The sequence below is a fragment of the Carlito syrichta genome, unplaced genomic scaffold (genome assembly GCF_000164805.1).
Source record: "Carlito syrichta isolate Samal-C Ts95f unplaced genomic scaffold, Tarsius_syrichta-2.0.1 Scaffold316198, whole genome shotgun sequence".
Lineage (NCBI taxonomy): Eukaryota > Metazoa > Chordata > Mammalia > Primates > Tarsiidae > Carlito > Carlito syrichta.
In genome coordinates, this window is record NW_007260294.1 from 59,542 (window position 1) to 81,433 (window position 21,892).

The 21,892-nt window shown below is 37.1% G+C and overlaps 1 protein-coding gene across 2 annotated transcripts in view; it reads left to right on the forward strand.

Annotated features, from left to right (window-relative positions):
- Window positions 1-21,892, forward strand: part of ANKIB1 (ankyrin repeat and IBR domain containing 1) — a 112,094-nt gene that overhangs the window by 18,550 nt on the left and 71,652 nt on the right. For both annotated transcript variants that reach the window (XM_008073838.1, XM_008073839.2), the window contains exons 3-4: window positions 6,932-7,114; window positions 17,929-18,046. In XM_008073838.1, the coding sequence (XP_008072029.1) occupies window positions 6,932-7,114; window positions 17,929-18,046 (301 nt within the window). The remainder of the gene's footprint in view (window positions 1-6,931; window positions 7,115-17,928; window positions 18,047-21,892) is intronic.

A 21,892-nucleotide genomic window follows, 5' to 3' on the forward strand; every position in this document is an offset into this window, starting at 1 on the left:
CCCGCGGGCTCAGGCAATCCACTCACCTCAGCCGCCCAAAGGCGCGGGATTACAGGCTGAGCCACCAAGCCCAGCAGCAGTGTTTCTTAAAGCCTTGCTTCTCAAAGAATGGTCCTTAGGCTGGCGTTGGCATCAGTCGCTTGGAAACTTGTTGGAAATGTAGAATCCCAGGCTCTTTAATTAGTCATCCAAGACCAACTCAGTCTGAATCTATAGTTTAACAAAATCCCAAGGGAATTAATATTTAAAGCTCAAGAAGCCATAGCTTAGAACATAATATGTGGATCACCTGAATTGGAATCACTTGTAAAAAGCATATAGTCACCAAGTATCACATGTTCTCACTCATAAGTGAACCTTGAACAACTATCATAATACTATAAGAAAGGGACTAGCAGTAGTGGCAAACTGTCAGGGGAGGAGGGGGCATACCTCATCAACAAGGGTACCTGCATAGTGAACATTTGTATACCTAACCCCGAATTGTATCCCACATATTTAAAATAAAAAATTTTTTAAAAGAAAAAGAAATAAACAAGATTACAAGAGGAAAAATATATATATAGTCCTCACTCCAGATCCACCTAATGTGACCATCAAACTATCCAGATGATTCTTAGGCAGTTTGTAAATCTTTATGCTGGGGTAGTCGTTCTGAGCATGTCTTCACAGAAACCTCAGACCAATAAAATTTAAATTTCTGAAGAGGAACCCCAAACATTGGTATTTTTAAGTTCTCCAGATGATTTCAGTGTACAGCCAAGAATGAGAACCAATATACTAAACTAATTGACAGGAGTTAGAAGATTGTTACACTAATTCTCACGTGAACTAATAGAGGGTCTGGATTTGTGGCAGTATTGGAGATGGAAAGAATGAAACAGATACAAGGGACATTGTGAAGAACTGGTAGCATTTGGTGACTAGGTCAGTTAAGAAAGCAAGGTAGAGAAAGGTTGAAAATGATGGAGGCTTTGTAATGTTAATGTTGATAATAGTGAACTATTTTTGGATGATATAATTTTGTCTTTGATTTCTCCACATTTTTATAATAACCTATCACGTCTATAATTAGAGTAAAATTATTTAACTTTATTTTTAAGTGAACATGGTTTTGAACCTGAGTGCTAACAGTTGACACATTTGAAAAGTAAGATGAAGTAGAGGAATTGGTTAGAAGGAAGGGAGAATACATTGAGTTTTCATGTAAAAGGATGGGGATTGGGTTCTTAGATTATCCACATAAAATGATAGGTAGGCTATTGAAAATTAGAACTAAATATTAGAAATAAAGAATATAGATTAAGAATTAAGCATCATCGACATAGTGTTGGCAACTAAAAGCAAGATAATGTATAGGTAAAAGATCCAAAGAAAAGATTTTAGGTTACAGAATTACCATCACAGCATCCATTTAGAGAATACCTATTTTTAAAGAGGGTGAGAACAAGAAGTGGGACCTATGAAAGAAACACAAAAAAGTAGAGAAGTAAGAGAACCAAGATGATACAATGTCCAGGAGGCCAAGAGAAAAATTTCAAGAAGAGGAGGAAGTCGGTCATGTGCTTTTGAAAGGTAAAGGGAGTGGAGGACTGAGAAAGGCAGGGAAATGGGAGTTGAGAGCTACTATTAGGCACAGAGTCAGGATCTGGAGGCTGTAACCTCGCCTGCCTGTATTGCCACTGCTCCCAGCACCCACCCTGGCCTGCCTGACTCCGCCACGCAGGAAGCACAAGGCCCAGTGTGAGGTCCAGGCAGCCCTTGTAGCCCTGGTTCTTGGGGCGAAGGAGGTTAGGCGACCACGCTGTCAGATCTGGCTCCGATTCCAGCTACTGTGACGGCGGATCAGCACGCCTGCAAGAGAGCAGCAGGGAAAAGGAGAAGCAGCCCGAAAAAGAGAAGCGGATATCACGGCCACCCGGTTCAGACACCCGCGTGTGGTTCAGAGCAGCGTCGGTCCATGCGCGCAGTCAGCGAGGTAGCCAGAGCAGCCTCTAGTCCGTGGGCGCGGCCCAGGGGCCCAGATCTGCAGCAGACCTGGGCACCCGGACCTCTCCTCCCAGACACCTGCAAAGGTCACGAGCACAGTAGCCTCTGTAGCTGACGGACTGCAGCTCCCTCACTGAGGTCGTATTGTTGTGAGGGCCGTTTCCAGACCACTTCCGTTGGTCACACTAGGAACGAGCCGCAGCAAGGGGACTGTGTGATGTCCATTCCTGTTTAGTAACCTTCAGTGCGTTTAAGTTATTTTAAGGAAATCCTTTGGAATTGCTCATAGGAAATAACTTTAAAGATATAACAAAAATTAATGTTTTGAGCAAAACAAAAAGATTGTTAATGACTTTCTGGACTATTGTTTCAGTAAAATGATCGGGTTAACAGTCAGATTGCCAGGGGTAATTGAGTCATTTGCTGAGAAAATGGATAATGCATATGAATAATTTGAGAAACGAATAATTTGACTTGCTGTCAAAGAAAGCAAGTTATTAGAAAGAAGAGCAGAAGCCAGGCTCAGTGGCTCAGCCTGTAATCCCGTGCCTTTGGGAGGCTGACGTGAGTGGATTGCCTGAGCCTGCGGGTTAGAGACCTGCCTGGGCAGGCGAGACCTCATCTCTACAATAAATCAAAAAATTAGCCGGGCGTGGTAGCGGGCGCCTGTAATTCCGGCTACTTGAAAGGCTGAGGCGGAAAGATTGCCAGAGCCCAGCAGGTGGAGGCTGCGGTGGTCGGGAGCGGCCACTGCACTCCAGTCTGGGCAACAGAGTGAGACTCCAACTCAAAAAAGAAAGAAAGAAAGAAGAGCAGAATTCAGTTATGATAAAGGACCCCTGTGCCAGGAACTGGTAGACATCTCAGTGAAGACACAGGAGACAAGAGAGTAAGGGAGCACAGAGTCACACAGGCAACAGAGGATGAGATGGTAGTTTTAGGACTAAAACAGATATTGGGAGTCATCCTGTTTTGTACCTTTTCTCAAAATAATTTAAGCCCTCAACTTACAGACAGACTTGCATAAACTGAGACTTAAAGCAGTTAATGACTTGCCCAGAGCCACCAGCCATTTGGATTGTGATCAAAGAGGTGGAGTGGAATTTGTCTTGAATACTAGGGTTTACCCACCTTTAAACCCCTACACCTCTTCCTCTAGAATTGTGAACAGAGAGAAAGGCAGATTAGAAGAACAGGTGTGTTGAGATAGTGATAATTTGATGTTTCTTTTTTTTAAGGTAGAACATTTTAGGTACCAAGTGTTCAAGGTAGGTTAAAACCATATATGAATAAAATATTTAGTCCTCTTCTTCAGTCCTCATTAGTTAATTTGAGAGTGAGGAAATGACACTTAGTTGGGATGCTTTGGCGCATTTTAAAAGTACTTCTTCAGAACCATATGTACCTTTGTGTTAGGATAAAACACCTGACTTTATGCAGCAACAATTTTATAGGTATCTCCACCTAATCCACCTTTCACTTACACGTTTCCTTCTGGTGGTAGGCAGTATTCTGTTCACTAACTTCTTTGCCTTCTATACTAGCTTCTAGTTGTATGTTTCTATGTAGCATACAGGTGGATTTCATTTCCAAGATAAATGCTACAAATAGGGACCCTCTATTTCATCACTGACTATTAGTTTCTCTAGAAGTGCCTAGTTGCAGCAGTGTGACACAGGTCTTTCGTGGTCCCTTCAACGCATTAGATTACCAGTATCACCCAAGTTCTAATAATGGGGAGCAGTGACCCTCAACAGTGATACTTCTCACACATCCCTTCTCCACGCACATATTTTTATAAATGGCATTTGCACTTCTTTGAATAAAGTTCACCTTACCAGAATTTTGTTAGGGCACAACTTCTTAAACTTTGATGGCTTTGCTTTTGTTAAGGAATATTAAACATGAAGTTAAAGATGATTTGTCTTGTTTCCTAATACTTAGTGTCCCTTATATGGTAATCTCTGTTGTGAAAGTAAACCAAATTATGACTTTGAAAGCTGTCTCAGTGTGCATCTTAGAAATCATTTTCTTGTAATTCCAGCACTTTGGGAGGTGGAGGCGAAAGGATTGCCTAAACTCAGGGGTTCCAGACCAGCCTGAGCAACATAGTGAGACCTCTAGTCTACAATAAGTCAAAAAAAAAAAAATTAACTGGGCATGGTGGCACATGCCTGTGGTTCCAGCTACTTGGAAGGCTGAGGCAGAAGGATTGTCTGAGCCCAGCAGGTCGAGGCTGCGGTGGCTATGAGCTTGCCACTGCACCTCAACCTGGATGACAGAGTGAGACTCCAACTCAAAAAAAAAGAAAAAGAAAAAAAGCACTTTCTGCAATAGAGAACTTCAGAATAAAGTCAATTCTTTAGCAGAAGCAAATAGCTTATTTTGTATTAAGGTGTTGGATAACCTGCGAAGCAAAGAGGATACAAATAGTAATAGATCTTGCTATAGGTATGATAAGTCTGTGGACTTACTGTAAGTCCCAGGATTGAATAGATTAGGTAACAGGAGTATTTTCATTTCCATGGCCATACTGGTTGCACTTTAGGGTCCTCTCAAACGACATATAGGAGTCTCCTGGAGACCAGAATTCGATTCTGAGTCTGAGGTAGAAGGGGCTCTGGGGTGGCAGGGGTGAGATTCTACCAACAAACTTCCAGGTGATACTACTGGTCCCCAAACCACTCTCGGACTGAAAATGTTGTAGGTATTAAACAGCAGCTGATGAGACTCTGCCCTCAGACTCTAGAAGTTGCTGCCTCACTGGCTACTTAGAGTTAACCTCAGCAAACGTTTTCTGTAAAGGGCCAGATAGTAATTTTTTTTTTTGAGTTGGTAGTCTCACTCTTGTCACTCAGGCTGGAGTGCAGTGACATGCTCACAGCCACCTCAGCCTCAACCTGCTGGGCTTAGGCAATCATTCCGCCTAGCCTTCCAAGTAGCTGAAACTACAGATACCCGTTACCATGCCCAGCTAGTTTTTTGTTGTTGTTGTTTTTTGGGGTCTTTTGTGATTTATTTAGAGGCGAGATCTCACCAAATTGCCCAGGCTGGTCTTGAACCCCCAGGCAGATGCAGTTCTCACGCCTCGGCCTCCCAAAGTGCTGGAATTACAGGCTGAGCCACTGAACCCAGCCAATAATAAATATTTTAAACTATGTGGCCACAAGTCTGTGTTTCATTTTCTGGATTGGTTTGTGTGCTTGTTTTAACAACTTTTTAAAAAAATGTTTAAACAGCCTTAGCTCTGAGGCAAACCCTTGGCTAGAACAAGAAGCTGAAGTCAAATCCAGTAGACTTGTCAAGTTAGTCCCTGAATTCCAGATCTGATATTGAAGTTAAGCCCTTTCTTTTGTCAGAACTCTTGGTAGGAATATAGGGATTTCCATTCCAAAGGAGTTTATAGGAAGGTATGTTTGGGGAGTGAGGGAGGAGAGAGAATTTGAAAGGAAATGAAGCTACCATTTTGATTAACCCATACTCAAAGTAAAAACCCCTAAAAAATATTCACACTTAGATCATAAATAAGAGCCTAGGCAGAAATTCAAGAGGGACCCAGGAAGCATTTGACTTCCTTAGTTTGTGTGATCAACCTCTATATACTGTGAGTCAGTTCAATATCCAGGTTTAAAAACTTGGTCAGATCTATGTCTAATTCCAGTTCTACTGCTTTCTAACTGGGTAACTTTAGTCAAGTTACTTAACTTTTCTGAGATGTAATAATTCTCCTGTCATGCAAGGTTGTTAATATTAAATAAGAACATGTATGTAAAGTGTGTAGAAAACAACAAATGGTGATTGTTATTATGAGTATAGGCTGGACGTGGTGGCTTACATCTTTAATTTCAGCATTTTGGGAGACTGAGGCAAGGAGATTGCTCGAGCCCAGGAGTTCAAGATTAGCCTAGGCAACATAGCAAGATCTTGTTTCTCCAAAAAAACTTTTTTAATTAGGGTATGGTGGCACGTATGTATAGTCCCAACTACTCGGGTGGCTGAGGTGGGAGGATCGCTTGAGCCTAGGCAGTGAGGATGTGGGTGTGTGTGTGTGTGTGTGTGTGTGTGTGTGTGTATATTGAGTATGACTGAGTCCTGTAAAGAATCTTTGTGACTCATTATCAGGCTGTCCTTTAGGGTTGTCCTAGATACAGCTCTCATGGCATTCATGCCTTTACTAATGTCCCAGCAGACATGGTAGGGAAACTTGAACCAACAGCCCTTAGTAAAAGCATATTTAACTTTTGCAAAACCAGTAGAAACCTCATTACTGAACAAGTCATTATTCCATGTGTTTTTAAAGATGGAATTTCTTTGGGCCAAAGATAGTTGAATAGTTATTTTTTCAACATGATTATTAGTAGTTATTTTCATTACTTATTTTGAGGAATGTGAAAAACAGCTTTGCCACAGGGACTTGCTCATCCTAATTTTATTTCAGTGTTTCACTGGGTAATGAATGATACAAGTGAAGAGTTTTGTCTGCCATGTCAGGACATCCAGACATTAGTGGTTAAAGTAACAGTATCAACAGTATTCTTCTTGTTTAAGAAAGAATTATAGATATTATACAGATTTTTAAATTTAAAACATTGAATAACTATAAACACTTGCTATCTTTAAGTATAACTTTTTAGACTTAACAAAATGCCTAAGAATTTCTTTTTGAACTTTAAGAACTTGGTTTTTTTGGATTATTGTTTTTATTGTTATTTTTAACCCAGAGTAACTCATTTTATTACTGAAAAACAAGAATTACTAATCTTAAAATTACAAACCACTAGTATCTAAATACTTTAATTATCATTTCAAATACATATTGTACATACTGTTGCATTTTTGTTATGCTAATTTTATTATATTTTTAATGTTTTAAAAATAGGTAGCATGAAATAACTTGTCATTTGAATCTGTGGTTGCAAGATTTTGAAAAAAACTTTTTTAGCTTTTAGTAAAACATGGAGGAGACTTGTTTGCTGAGAATGAAAATAAAGATACCCCTTGTGATTGTGCTGAAAAGCAACACCACAAAGATTTGGCCCTCAATCTGGAATCTCAAATGGTATTCTCACGGGATCCCGAAGCTGAAGAAATAGAAGCTGAATATGCTGCATTAGACAAACGAGAGGTCAGTTTTTCTTTTAATAAAAGAGTTACATTTTATAATTTTAGATTTTTGTATTAAATGTTATGATTTTCATCTTTAAACCTCAGTTTAAATATTCTGTTTCTCCATAGCCATATAGTTTTAAAATGCATCTAGAAAACCTGGGGCTGCAGGTCTTTTCTCTGACATTTGTGAGTATATTTCTTACATATAAATAAAGATGATGATGTGCAATATGAATCCTAGTCACTCCTACTGCAAGACTCCAGTCCTTCTGTTCAGTCTCTCCTTCTCTTCTGGATTAATCTTAACAACAAGCATGCTTCAGTAACTCCCATCTTAAAAAACAACTATTTGACTACCCTTCCCCAGTCTTGTCTCTGCCCCCCCTTTAGGTGTAGCCTCATATCTCTGATCTTTGTACCTCATATGAGAAACAAAACTGAAGAGTTGCCCAAACGTATCCTTTTCCTCACCTTCCATTCACTCTTCTGCAGTATGACTTTCTTCTTTTATGCTGTGATGAAGCTGCATCTGTCATGGAGTCACATGTTGCCAAATTTAATAGGTATTTTTGCTCCTCATCTTACTTGAATTCCAGCACTTGACCCAGCTGACCACTCCATTCTTAGTGAAACACTCTTCTTTTTTTTTCAGAGACAACATTCTCTTCTGGTTTTCCTTTAAGTCTTCCCTGTCTCAGCAAACATTACCTCCGTCCTCTGAGTTACTCAAGATAAATGTGGGGAGAATTCTTGATTCCGCACATCTCCTTAGCCATCATTTCCAGACAATCAGAGAGTCTTGTCAGTTTTGCCCCCAAAATATTACAGATTTTTTTATTCCCAATTTTTGCCACTATCTCCCTAGGCCCTCACCACCCTCACTTCTTATTTGAAGTACTGTGATAGTTTTCTTGCTAGTCTCTTTCCTTCTGTTCTTGTCCCTTTAGAATCCATTTTGTACACAGGAGCCAGAGTAACATTTTAAAACTTAAGTTACATCATATCACTTAAATCATTTAGTGATTTTGTTGTTCTTAGAATAAAATCTGAGCCATTTGCTCAGATGTAATCCCTTCTGTGATCTGACCACTACCTGCCTGTCCAACATCATCTCAAACCTTTTTTCCCCCAGCACACTTTACTGTAATTATAATACCTAGACTACACCAAGATATTCACTCTTGCTTTCCTATGTCTGAAATCTTCTCCAATTATTTTTCTGGCTGACTCACTGATAGTCTTGGACCATTCTTTCTAAAAGAGGTCACCTCATTTACCATTATTCTTTACCACATGCTGTTTTCATTTTATCTTAAAAATTCTATCTTCTTTATTAATATTATTTTTATCACCAAATTATAATTGTATATATTTATGGGTTACAGTGTTGTGTTTTAATATATGCATGCAGTATGGAATGATTAAATCAAACTGCTTAACATATCCATCACTTAACTTACCTATCATTTTTATGAGACATTTGAAATTACTCTATTAGTTATTTTGAAATATACAACACATTATTATTGACTCCAGTCACACTGCTGTGTAATAGATCTCAAAACCTAATCTTGCTGTCTATCTGAAACTTTGTATGCCCCTGATTACTCTTCATAGGACCTATCACATATTATAATTATTTTGTATATGTATTTGTTTACTTGTTTATTGCCTTTATTTCCTATTAGACTGTCAACTCCATGAAGGCGAGAACCATATTTGCTTTATTCAGCGAGTATTTTCAATATCTAAGACACCACTTGCACAAAGATATTTCTTATGGAAATTATAACACAAACCTTTTCTTCCCCAAATTATCCTGATTCCTCAGTGTTCAGTGCTGATGTGATTCTAAAAGGAGTTAAATAACTATTACTTTGTACATATTTGGAAAAATAATCATTTAACCATATTGTTTTATTTTTCCCATGAATTTCCAACAAATTTTTGGTTTTTATACTCTACATATGGCCAAAAGAACTGAGTTTATTGGAGTTAATATTTACATTTTTTTATCTTTTGTGTTTCTCTAGTTGGCTTATTTAATAGGCATGCTTATTCAGATTTTGTACACAGATAGAGAGGGCCTATGTCCTAAGCATTTGCTAGTCCTTTCACACAGGAACCTTGAATGACGGTTGTGCCCCCACTCCTTCTTTTTTTTGATCAGAAAAATAAACCAGAATATAGTTGAATAGCTTGCCAAAATCAAAGTGAGCTGAACTTGGTCCTTCTAACTTAAAGTCCAGTATCTTTTGTTTGCCCTACTTTTTGGCAACCCATGATTTGAGTCAAGTTGTTAATATAATAATTAATATAGTTATTTAGTCAAAAGACAATATTTGGACAATAATATTCCAGAAAAAATGTTGATGTGATTAAGTCGAAAGCCATTACAACTATTTAGTATTTTCTCTAGGATACTATTTTAATTTAATTAAATCAGAAAATAGTAGTTATTATCAGTCAGATTTAAGATATAGCCAGGCATGGTGATTCATGCCTGCAATCCCAGCATTTTGGGAAGCAGAGGCAAGAGGATTGCCTGAGTCCAGGGATTCAAGACCAGCCTGGGCAACTTGGTGAGACTTCATCTCTGTAATAAATTTTTTAAAAATTAGCCAAGCATAATTGGGTCCAGCTAGACTTCTTTGACTGAACCAAAAGGCTCGCCTGAGCCTACCAGGTCGAGGCTGTGGTAGCCATGAGCATGCCATTGCACTCCAGCCTGGATGACAGAATGAGACTCTGACTTAAAAGAAAAATATATATATTTAAGATCTAAATGAACTTAGTATAAATACGGTACATTATTATGTTAGGTTTTGTTTTTTTTGTTTTTGTTTTTTTTTTGAGTTGGAGTCTCACTCGCTCCCGGCCACCGCAGCCTCCACCTGCTGGGCTCTGGCTGGGCTCCAGCAATCCTTCGCCTCAGCCTTCCAAGTAGCCGGAATTACAGGCATGCGCTACCACGCCCAGCTGATTTTTTTATTTATTGTAGAGATAAATTTATTGTAGAGATAAATTGAGGTCTTACTGCCCAGGCGGGTCTCGAACCCGCGGGCTCAGGCAATCCACTCACCTCAGCCTCCCAAAGGCACGGGATTACGGGCTGTGCCACCGAGCCTGGCTTATGTTAGGTTTTTAGAAGTTATACAACAGTTTGATACTAATTCTATTGAAAAAACATATTTAGGAAAAAGATTGAAGTATACCAAAATGATCACTGTGGTTGTGGGTAATTTCCTTTACTATTATTATATTTTTTATTTTCATGCATTTCCTAAATATGTAATGAAGATTTATTGCTAAAAATATTTTTTAAAGTCTTCTTTCTGATGGTATCCCCCAGTGGTAATAGTTTCTTATATGTACTATCAGACTTAAGCAAACACATATGCATATTGAGTTTTTAATGCAAAAGTAAGATCATATCATGCATTGAGTTCTTCCAAAATATTTTTTCAACTTAACAGTATGTCATAACCATCTCTCCCACGTCAGACCATATAATCTATATATTTTAACCATTTACGTACTGATGAACATGTAAGTAATGTAGATATTTTTACCTTTAAAAACAAGGCTTCAGTGAATAATTATTTGTCTGCTTTATGCGCGCGTACACACACACACACACACACACACACACACACACACAATTTGTGTTATTATTGTAGTTAACAAAATGGATTCTAGAACCAGACTGACTGGGTTCATATCTTAGCCTGAGGACTGACTTACTGTGTGACCTTGAACAGGCTACTTAAATTTCCTACCTCAGTCTTTACTTAAAATGGAGATAGTAGTTGCTAGCTCATAGGGTTATAGTGATCATTAAGGAAATTAATAGATGTATATGCTTAGAACAATGTCTGGCTCATTTCAAGTGTTAGCTAAGTGCTGCTATAATCATTATTACATCATCACCATTATGATTGCATTTATATACTCATTTTAAAAGTATAGTTACTATATACTTATAGAAGTTGATTTGATGGATCATAAGTTTTTAAACTTTAGCAGATGCTACTAAAGTATGCCAGAAGATTATATTAATTTACTTTTGTTCCAGTAACTTACTAGAGAATCCTTTCTCCCACATTCTTGCTAGCATTGTCTATTATCAGTTTCCAATATTATTAGCCAATTTAGACAAATAAGTGGTACCTTGTTTTGATTTATTTATTTGATTATTCTGTAAATTGTCTGTTCATTTGCTCATTTTCTATGGATTGTTTGTGTTTTCTTAACACTTTCTAAGACAACTTTGTGTATTTTTCCAGATCCTAAGTTTTTAACATAAAGGTTTTAACATAAATTTTTTTTCTTTATATCTTCTGAATTTGTGGCACGCTAATATTATAATCATATACCCCTATGTTTCTTCTAGTTTTGTTTTGAATCCATGTTGGATTTGTTTTTGTCTGCTATTTTTATAATATAAAGAGCAATACTTTCTGTCAAATAGTTTTGCATAGATGTTTACAGCAGCAATATTTATAATAGCCAAAATATAAAAATAAACAACCCAAGAGTTTATCAACTGATAAATAAACAAGAGGAAATATATACACACAATAGAATATTACTCAGTCATAAAAACAAGTGAAGTACTAATACATGCTATAATGTGGATTAACCCCTGAAACATGCTAAGTAAAAGGCCACAATTTGAATGATTCCATTTATATGAATGATCCTGAATAGATAAATCCAAAGAGACAAAAAGCACATTGGTGGTCGCCAAGGACTGGAGAGAGGGAAGAATAAAGAGTGACTGGTTAATGTGTATGGGGTTTGTTCTTTGTTTTTTTTGTTTTTTTTGGAGTGATGAAAACATTTTGTAACTAGATAGAAGTAGTGATTGAGCAACATTGTAAATATACTAGATGCCCCTAAATTGTATACTTTAAAATGTTAATTTTATGTTATAGTATTTTTACCTTAATTTATTTTAAGCAATATTTTCTTTAAAATGTATTATGTGGCTGGGCAAGATGGCTGTAATCTCAGCACTGGGAAGCTGAGGTGGATGGATCGCTTGAAGCTGGGAATTTGAGACCAGCCTGGGCAACACAGCGAGTCTCTGTCTCTAAAAAAATAAAATGAAATTGCTAGGTATCATAACATGTACATGTGGTCCCAGCTACTTGGGAGGCTGAGGTGGGAGGATCTCTTGATCCTAGGAGTTCAAGGCTGCAATGGCCATGACCACCATACCATTGTACTTATAGCCTGGGCAATGGAGTGAGACCCTGTGTCTTAAGAAAAAAAGAATAATAATCTACTTTAACCCTGGTAGACTTTTGGATTACTTTGCCTATTATAGTAGTTCTACACAGCCTGCTATGTGATTGTATTAATTCTTGTAATTCGGTACTTTTTAAAATTTATTTTCTCAAGGTAAAGTGTATTGTTTTAGCTGAGTTTTTTATTCGGTTAATGATCTGAGCACTGTACAGTATTATTATCTCTATAACTTTTAGCCACACCTTATTTAGCCTTCCTCTAAGTCATTAGTTTATAAAGGTAAAATCCATGTCTTAGTCCCATGATTAAACAAAACTCTGAGTGACTACTCTGCCAGACACTGTTTTAGGTGCTTGGGAGTAACATTGAGGAACAGAGATGAGCACCTGTCCTCTTGATGTTTATATTCCACCTAGGAGAGTAGACGCTCACAAAAAGTAAGTTGTAAAGTAAGTGAACAGATACTTTCAGAGAGTGGTAACTGCTATAAAGAAATAAAAGCAAGATGATAAGTGATGACTGGGAAAAGTATGTTCAATTTATTTAAGTCGCAAAGAAAAATCAGAAAAACTAGTGAGCATTAGACCTAGGTAGAGGTTTAGGCTCTGTAGGAGTAGAATTGTATGAGACATCTGAGTATATGAAGTATATCTGAGTGTATAAAAAATGTGCAATATGCTGCTGTAAACGCCTCTAAAGAATTCCCCATCCTCTCACCACCCCCAGTCTATAACTCAGAAAGGCTCCTGTTTCTTTTTCTGACAAGAACCCATATACTGGACATTGTCTTAGCCACCTACCCTGTTTAGCAGGTTTTCCTACTCTGCTGTGCAGGAACTGCCTTCCTATTAGGTCAAATTACAGATAGGGGTAGTGTAGGTCTCGATGCCCAGGCAAGAACAGCTGAGTAGGCTGAGCAAGGAGAAAGGAAACTGTCATGCAAGGAAGGGTTAAAGAATTCTAAAGACTTTCCCTGGGTGTTTTTTCCCCACTCACTCCCAGGCTAAGCTCAGGTTCAGCTAATAAGAGATTGGTATTAAGTGGAATTGGAAACATCTTCTCTCCCCTGAGTGTCTTTCATGTCTTTTAAAATTTTAACAGCTGCCACTACATTTGAGTAAATAAGTACCTGTTCTTTTATTTTTATTTTTTTGTGAGTAACATATTTTACCTATTCAGTCAAGGCAGTAAACAAAGAAGGGAGAGGCTATTTTCATTGTAGAAAAAAATAATAAAAACAAATACTTTTGTAACTCCCTTGTGAAACAGTTTTTGAAGATAACTATCATTTTATACTTGATCTCAAAGTAGTTTGTCTAGTATGTTAGGCTGTTTCATATTTGTTCAGTGGTCTTTTGGTAGCAGTAGTATGCACTAATACAAAAGAGGTAATATTATTCACTGTTTCTTTTATATCTAGTTTTCTTTTTCTTTCTATTAGTACTGACTGCTTTGAAGGTTATTGCTGGCTTGTGTTTAATCTGAAAATAGAAGCAGTTTACCTTTGCAACAAGAAAGAGAAAGGCACCTTCACTTTAATCCTTCTTGCAGAAGAGAGAACTAGTGCCCGCTTGGGACTGAGCAATGTATTGAAATGCTTCACATGACCTAATTACAGTTCTGTTGAGAAGATTCAGAGTGAATATATTATGTGTTCACGAAGGCAGCATGTCTTTGTCCTTTAATAATTTTTCTCCCAGTGTTATTTAGTTGAAAACTGCGTGCTTTTTTAAAAAATTGACCTATGCATCTTTAAAACTAAATTGCTTTATATTATTTCTTCTTTCTGAATATATCTAAAATCAGATCTTTGACAGAATTGCAAGGAAAGCTAATTTTCCCATTAGTTACTTGTACTATCCGTTTCTAGATAACACTAATCTGTAAAATCGTGATAAAAATTCACCATTTTCTCTTTACTTATTTGACGCAACATAAATAAGGTAGAATGATGGCTAATCTGAAAAAGAACATTTAGGAAATAAGACCAGGAAACATAAAATTGCCTCCATTGGGAATATCAAGAAATATTTACTGTCATTGCTGATGAGGTAAGGAGAAGTATCTGGAATCCCAAGTCCAGATCCCAAATCTAAAAGCAGTGGTATACAGTAGTGTCATACGTGGTGTTAAACTTCTATAATGGAATGAGTAGTACAGATCTAGCCATTAAAGGGTTTGTTGTGTTTTAGTTTTAGGTTATTGCAGGGGAAAGTGTGTTTCATAAATTAGCTTAAAAGCAAACTGCATGTGATGTGATGGTTTGGAGCTTTTTTCTAAAGATATTTTGAGTTTTGGGGGGTTTTTTGTTTGTTTGGGGGGTTTTTTTGTTGGAGTCTCACTCCGTCGCCCAGGCTAGAGCGCAGTGGCACGCTCGCAGCCACCCCAGCATGGGGCTAGGGTGATCCTTCCACCTCAGTCTTATAAGTAGCCGGAACTAAAGGCGCCCGCTACTACACCCAGCTAATTTTTTGGTTTATTGTAGAGATGAAGTCTCATCAAGTTGCCTAGGCTATTTTCGAGCCCCTGGGCTCAGACAATTCTCTCACCTCGGCTTCCCAAAGTGCTGGGATTACAGGATTGAACCACCACACCCAGCCTTGTTTTCTTTTGTTTTGGAGACAGGGTCTTATTCTATGTTGCCCAGGCTGGAGTGCAGTGGCTATTCACAGGTGTAATCATAGTGCCCTACAGCCCCGAATTCCTGGGCTCAAGCAATCCAACTGATTCAGCCTCTTGAGTAGCTGGGACTGTGGGCACATGCCAGTGTGCCTAGCTTCGTTTCTTTTCCTAGTTAAGTTGATGGGCTACCTGTACATATAGAGATTCATGGTAGTATATCTGAATGTATGCATAGCTGAAATAGGCTATTAATGCCATATGATATGAAATGTATTCAACATAAGTCTGCACTGTCATTTTTAAAAGTAATAGCACCACAGACTGATGCAATGTGTACACTGCCACTGTTGGTAGCTCTCTAACATCGCCAGTGATTTTTTTCCTTTTTTTTTTTTATTTTTTTTTGTAAAGCATTCTCTTCATAAAATGAAGCAGAATAAAAATTTAAAATACTTATTCTACCATTTTCAAATAATCCTAATAACATTTCTCAGGATTACTTTCCATTTTCTCTTTGCATATAAGTATATCATTCTGATGATGTTATATATTTTCTATCCAATAGAGCTTTTTTTAACATTTCTTGATTTTTGCACATTTATCATGAAATCATTTTGAATGCTCCTTACTATTCTAGTATGTGAGTGTTCTTTAACTCCTCTAATGTCCATTTGGGTATTTGTATTTTTTCACTTTTATAAATAACATTGCAAATAACCAGTTTTGTCCACATTTGTAATTATACCTTAGGATAGATTCCTACAAGTAAAATTCCTCAGTCAAAATATGAAGTGCTTTAAAGACTCATAATACATGATGCTAGGTTGTTGAATGACATATCGGTTTTTATTTTAACCTATGCTGTGCCAACTCACTGCAACATTACCAAAATTGAGTATTTTATATATATATATATATATTTTTTTTTTTTTTTTTTTTAACCTTGGCCAATTTGTTAGGTAAAAAGTTTGTATCTTTAAAGATGTTTTTATTTTTATGACGTCTTCTTTGTTACTGATTGTCACCAATTCCTTATATAGTAAAGGTAAAACACTTTTTATGCTTAAAGCTTGACAGATTTTTTTTTTAAACAGATTTTAATGTGATCAAATCTGTCAGTCTTTTCTGTCATTAGCACCCTCATTGTTGTTATATGCATCCCTTCCATAAAGTGTCTAAGAACCAGGAAGTTAATTGTGTCAACTGAGAGAACCTACCTCTGGTGAATAGTTTTAGTCATATGTAATTAAGAATTGATTAAATGGTTACATGATACTAAAAAAAAACAAAACAGGAAATAAAGACAGATCTAATTGCAAAATCTCTGTAGATCTACTGCATTGGGTGAAGTATGTTAACTTCCCAGAGCTCCCTGAAAACTGTGGTAGAGCCTGCCAGAGGACATCTTCAGTGGTTGTTTTCTGATAAGTACTTGGGAGTTTCTACTGCTTTTGAAATAAGTTGACTACCTCTGTTTAAAGGATTGAAATGGATATGTATATCAATATTATTGATAAAAACATAATACTGAGTAAAAATAAAGGAAGCTAAATTACCTAGTCATGTATATAATGTTACACCATAATCTTATGACAGCTATAAGTCGAATTCATGGTTGTGGTTGCTATTTGCAAGGAAGAGGGGAGATTCTTTCAAAAATGGAATAGGGAAAATGTGTCACAGGTTATTTTGGCTTTGTAAAGTTTTACTTGTTTTGTTTTGAAAACCCCTGAAACAAGTCTCGCAAAATGTTATCAGTAAGTGATTCTGAATGATGAGACACTTGTATTTTTTTATTCTTCTTTTTTTTTGTTAAAAGCCAAAAAATATAACAAAGGAATAAAAAACTTGAGATGATACAGCACCTATAAAAAGAAAAACAAAAGGACATTAAAGAACATTTGAATAAACAGAGAGATCATGTATTTAAGAGTAAGAAGTCTGAATAGTATGGCATAGTCACTCTTCTCCAAATAAATCAATAGGTATTGAATAACCCCACTAGCAATCCCAATTTGAATTCAGTTGGAACTTGATAGAATAAGTCTATAATTCCCTAGGGAAAAAATAAACAGGAAACAATATCCAATAAATATTTGGGGGAAACAAAAGAGTTCTGCAGGTTGACTCTTAAAATTTCAATAAGTGAAAATGTTTGATGATTCTCTGACTAAACGTGTCTCTAAATGAACATACATATATTCACATCAAACTGATTTGCAAAAAGAACAGAGGAGATAAAAATACATGAGAATAATGGTGATGACTGCTTAGTGGTGAGATTATAAGTTTTTATTTCTAATACTTTTTAAATATCAAAATATTTTAAATTGGAAGGTAAGTGGGTCTTGCCATTATAGAATAATACTTCTGTTTTTAGAATGATAAGGTGTATGCACTGCAGTATCTGCTTTCCAGCTTAAAAGAGACTTGTGAAAGGGTAGTTTGAAGTCCATGACAGTAGAGCATAAAATAACCTTTCGAACTTCAATAGCCAAATCAAAACTGGAAGATTAAATAAATAATAATCATATACAGTCATCCCTTGATAGGTATGGGGGATTGGTTCCAGGACCACTGATGGATACCCAAATTCTCAGATGCTCAAGTCCAATGTATAAAATGGTGTATAGTATTTGCACATAGCCTATGGATATCTTCCAGTATACTTTAAGTCATCTTTAGGTTATTTATAATACTTAATACAATGTAACTACTATGTAAATAGTTGTTGTACTGAATTATTTAGGGAATAATAGCAAGAAAAAAGTACGTACATGTTCAGTACAGACACAGCCATCCATTTTTCCCAAATATTTTCAATCCACATTTGGTTAAATCCATGGATACGGATAGATATGGAGGGCTGACTATTTATTTGTTTTATAGGTAGGTATTTTGATATTTTCTAAGAGTATAATGACCAATTTAACTTTATTTTTTTTCTTTTCAAAGCCATATGAAGGATTAAGACCTCAGGATCTTCGTAGATTGAAAGATATGCTTATTGTGGAAACTGCAGACATGCTTCAGGCTCCTCTGTTTACTGCTGAAGCTTTACTTCGAGCTCATGGTAATGAAATGAATGTCTTAGCTTCTGATAACACTAGTGCCTTTTGAAACTTTTCAGAGTTAAAGGATGGCTATTTTGTATTTTAATACAAATCAAAATGGTTTATTAAACAGCCTAAGCTGGTTTTTGTGCAGTGGTTACTACAATACTCAGTTCCTCATAACATTTTATATTTTGAAATACAAATTTCCTATCAATCAAAGAGGAAATATTGAAAATTTCTTTTAAAAAATTGAGCCACTAGGCCAGGCATGGTGGCTCATGCCTGTAATCCCAACACTGAAAGGCTGAGGAGGAGGGAAGATTGCTTGAGCCCTGGAGTTCAAAACCAGCCTGGTCAACATAGCGAGACTTTGTCTCTACAAAAATTTAAAAATGCACTAGGCATGATGGTGCATACTTGTCCTGGCTACTCAGGAAGCTGAGGCAGAAGGATCACCTGATCGCAGGAGATCGAGGCTGCAGTGAGCCATGATTGTGCCACTTGTACTCCAGCCGAGGTGACAGAGTGACACCCCTGAATCAAAAAAAAAAAAAAATGAGCTACTATATCACTAGATTGTCTCATTTTAGAAATGTGTTTGATTTAAGTGACATTGGACATTGAAATATATAGTGCTAGCCTTGGTTTTCAATTGCAATAGTTCAATTAAATACCTAAGAATTGCACCATTAGTACTGGGGGGTTTTTTTGGTTTTATTTTATTTTATTTTTTTTTGGTGAGTTGGAGTCTCACTATGTCGCCCAGACTGGAGTGCAGTGGCCACTCCCGGTCACCGCAGCCTCACCTGCTGGGCTCCAGCGATCCTTCCACCTCAGCCTTCCGAGTAGCCGGAATTACTGGCATATGCTACCACGCCCAGCTGATTTTTTGATTTATTGTAGAGATGAGGTCTCGCTGCCCAGGCGGGTCTCGAACCCGTGGGCTCAGGCAATCCACCCACCTCAGCCTCCCAAAGGCGAGGGATTACAGGCTGAGCCACCGAGCCCAGCTCATTAGTATTGTTAATTGTATTTATTTTATGTAAAAACTTTTCTCAAAGTGAAGTTAGAGAATCAACCCTATAAAGTGTCAACTCGGGAATATACTGTCCCAAGTTGTTTTTTTGGCTAAGCGTTTTTTGTGTTTTTAGGCTTTCTTTTTTTTTGTTTTGGTCTTAAACATAATCAACTTTACTTAGGAAAATGTACCTAAGTACTCAGCTTGATTTAAGTTCTCTGACTCTTAATAGTTCTCACTTGCTAGGTTGGACCCTCTCATTGCACATATGGCATTTGACATTTCGGTTGGTTTCAAAGAAAAGTATTTTCTGAATTTAAAATATTTTTTAAAAGAAAGGTAAATGGCTTTTCTAGTTCAATCATTTTGAGACTTTAGCTGTCTATTTTAACTATAAATCTTTATCATATATACTAAAAAGGATACCACTTTCCAAATTTTTATACAACTTTTTGATCAGATTTTTTTTTTTTTTTTTTTTTGAGTTGGAGTCTCACTTCACCCAGGCTGGAGTGCAGTGACATGCATGCTCACAGCCACCCCCGCGTTGACCTGCTGGGCTCAGGTGATCCTTCCACTTCAACCTTCCAAGTAGCCAGGACTACAGGTGTGCATTACCACGCCTGGCTGATTTTTTATTTATTGTAGAGACAAGGTCTCGCCAAGTTACCCGGGCTGATCTCAAACCTGCGAACTCAGACAACCCACTCGCCTTGCCTTCCCAAAGTGCTGGAATTACAGGCTGAGCCACTGAGCTCGACTGATCAGAAGATTTTTAAAACTCTGTATTTTGAACGTGGCAAGATGTCATCTCTACAATAAATTAAAAAAAAAAAAATTAGCCAGGCGTGGTAGCACGCGCCTGTAATTCCAGCTACTTGGAAGGCTGAGGCGGAAGGATCGCCGGAGCCTAGCAGGTTGAGGCTGCGGTGGCCGGGAGTGGCCACTGTACTCCAGTCTGGGCGACAGAGTGAGACTCCAACTCAAAAAAAAAAAAAAAGCAACTCCATATTTTGTTATCTTTTGATCACCACTGTAAATAATTTGATATATAACCTTCCATAATCACTACCTTCAATAATGATTTTTCCCATAGTTTTACAATTGGCATTTTGTTTCCTACTTTATATTCCAGTGGCTCTTAAATTTTAGTGTAAATAAGACCTGGGAAATTAAACGTAGATTCTGAGGACTAACCCTAGAGAGTCTAAGTCATTATGTGTAGTGTGAGGCATAAAAATATTTGTTGTAAACAAGCCTCCTAAATGGACCGCTCTCTAGGAAATGTTGCTGTGCATATTTATCTAATGAAATCAGTGGTTTCAAAACCCAATAAAGCTTATGTCTACAACCTTACTTTAATCTAGTATTCTAGACTATATTTCTGAATGACTGTTTATTGTTTTCTCCTCAGACTAACCAAATCTGAACTTATTCATCTCTCCTACTGTCTTGACCTGTGGGCAGCAACATTGACCTAATTCTTCTACCCAAAATCATGAAAGTCGTAATTTACTCCTCTATCTCTATTATATTACACAGTTCCACCATTTCTCTTCCTAAATATCTCTATCTCCCATCACCTTCCCTAGCTGTTTCCATGTACACTGCCTCTGACTTAAATTCAGGCTCTCATTCTTCATCTAAAGTGTAGTGCCCTAAAACCTAATCTCCAGTTTGGGCATTTCTCTTTTACCCAGTTAATTTCTCATATTGCATTCTTTTAAAATGAAGATCTGGGACTGTCACTTTCCTGCTGAAAACCCTTCACTGGCTCTCCATAAACTTAAAATCCTCCAAATTTTTTAGTAGATTTTATAACACGGGCTTCTTTACCTGGGCTGTCAGTTTCACTATTTCTTTACCTTACTTCAAGTTGTCCTCAGAAATTTTATCTTCTGTGAAACCTTTTATGTCTTCCCATCTCTCCATTGGGACCCTTCCTGACTATTCTTATCATATTCTATGCATATATGTTTCATGCATTTGTAATAGAATAGTGTAATCTCTTTGTTTTTCTTCCAGATTAGCCTTGGAGCTCCTTGAGAGAAGCTTTTAATGTTTTTTGTTTGTTTGTTTGTTCAATACCTAACATATATTAATCCCCCAGAAAATAGTTATGGAATGAACAGATAGTATACCTGACATGTTTTTATTTTTCTGAAAATCCACTTTTTTTTATAAAATTATATTTCTTTATTGCCATTTAATCTACCATACTTTGAAGTAAATTCTGTGGAAAAAGTTTTAGATCTGGGTCAAAAATTAAATTTAGGAATTCTGGATCGTTTTAAAAATTACCTAAAGACAAAATATTTTCTTTGTAGCCAATAATAGTACTAAACAGTGATAATATAAAAGCTTGTACAGAAACACAAAATACCTTTTATTGTGTTTCTTTAGGGAAAGGAAGTTTATAGCACCAAAAGATATACCTGGTTCTTTGCTTGAGATTTTAAATACAGGGTGTGCATTTAAATATAACGTAGAGCTGTCATCATATTATAATGGAAGCTATTCATCAGTGGGGTGCTGTGGCATTAAAGTTGTACTGGTCAGGGTAGGCTGACTGCTGAAACAAAAATATAGGCTTAAGCACAGTAACATTTCTTAATCATGTAAATAGGCCAAAGCATTTCCATTTAGATTAGATGAGATGGGACTTGCCTCCACCCAATCATTTCTGGACCAAGACTAACTGAGACATTGCCATCTTAAAAAGAGCCCATGGGTTCGAGACCCGCCTGGGCAGCGAGACCTCATCTCTACAATAAATCAAAAAATCAGCCGAGTGTGGTAGTGCACGCCTGTAGTTCCAGCTACTTGGAAGGCTGAGGCGGAAGGA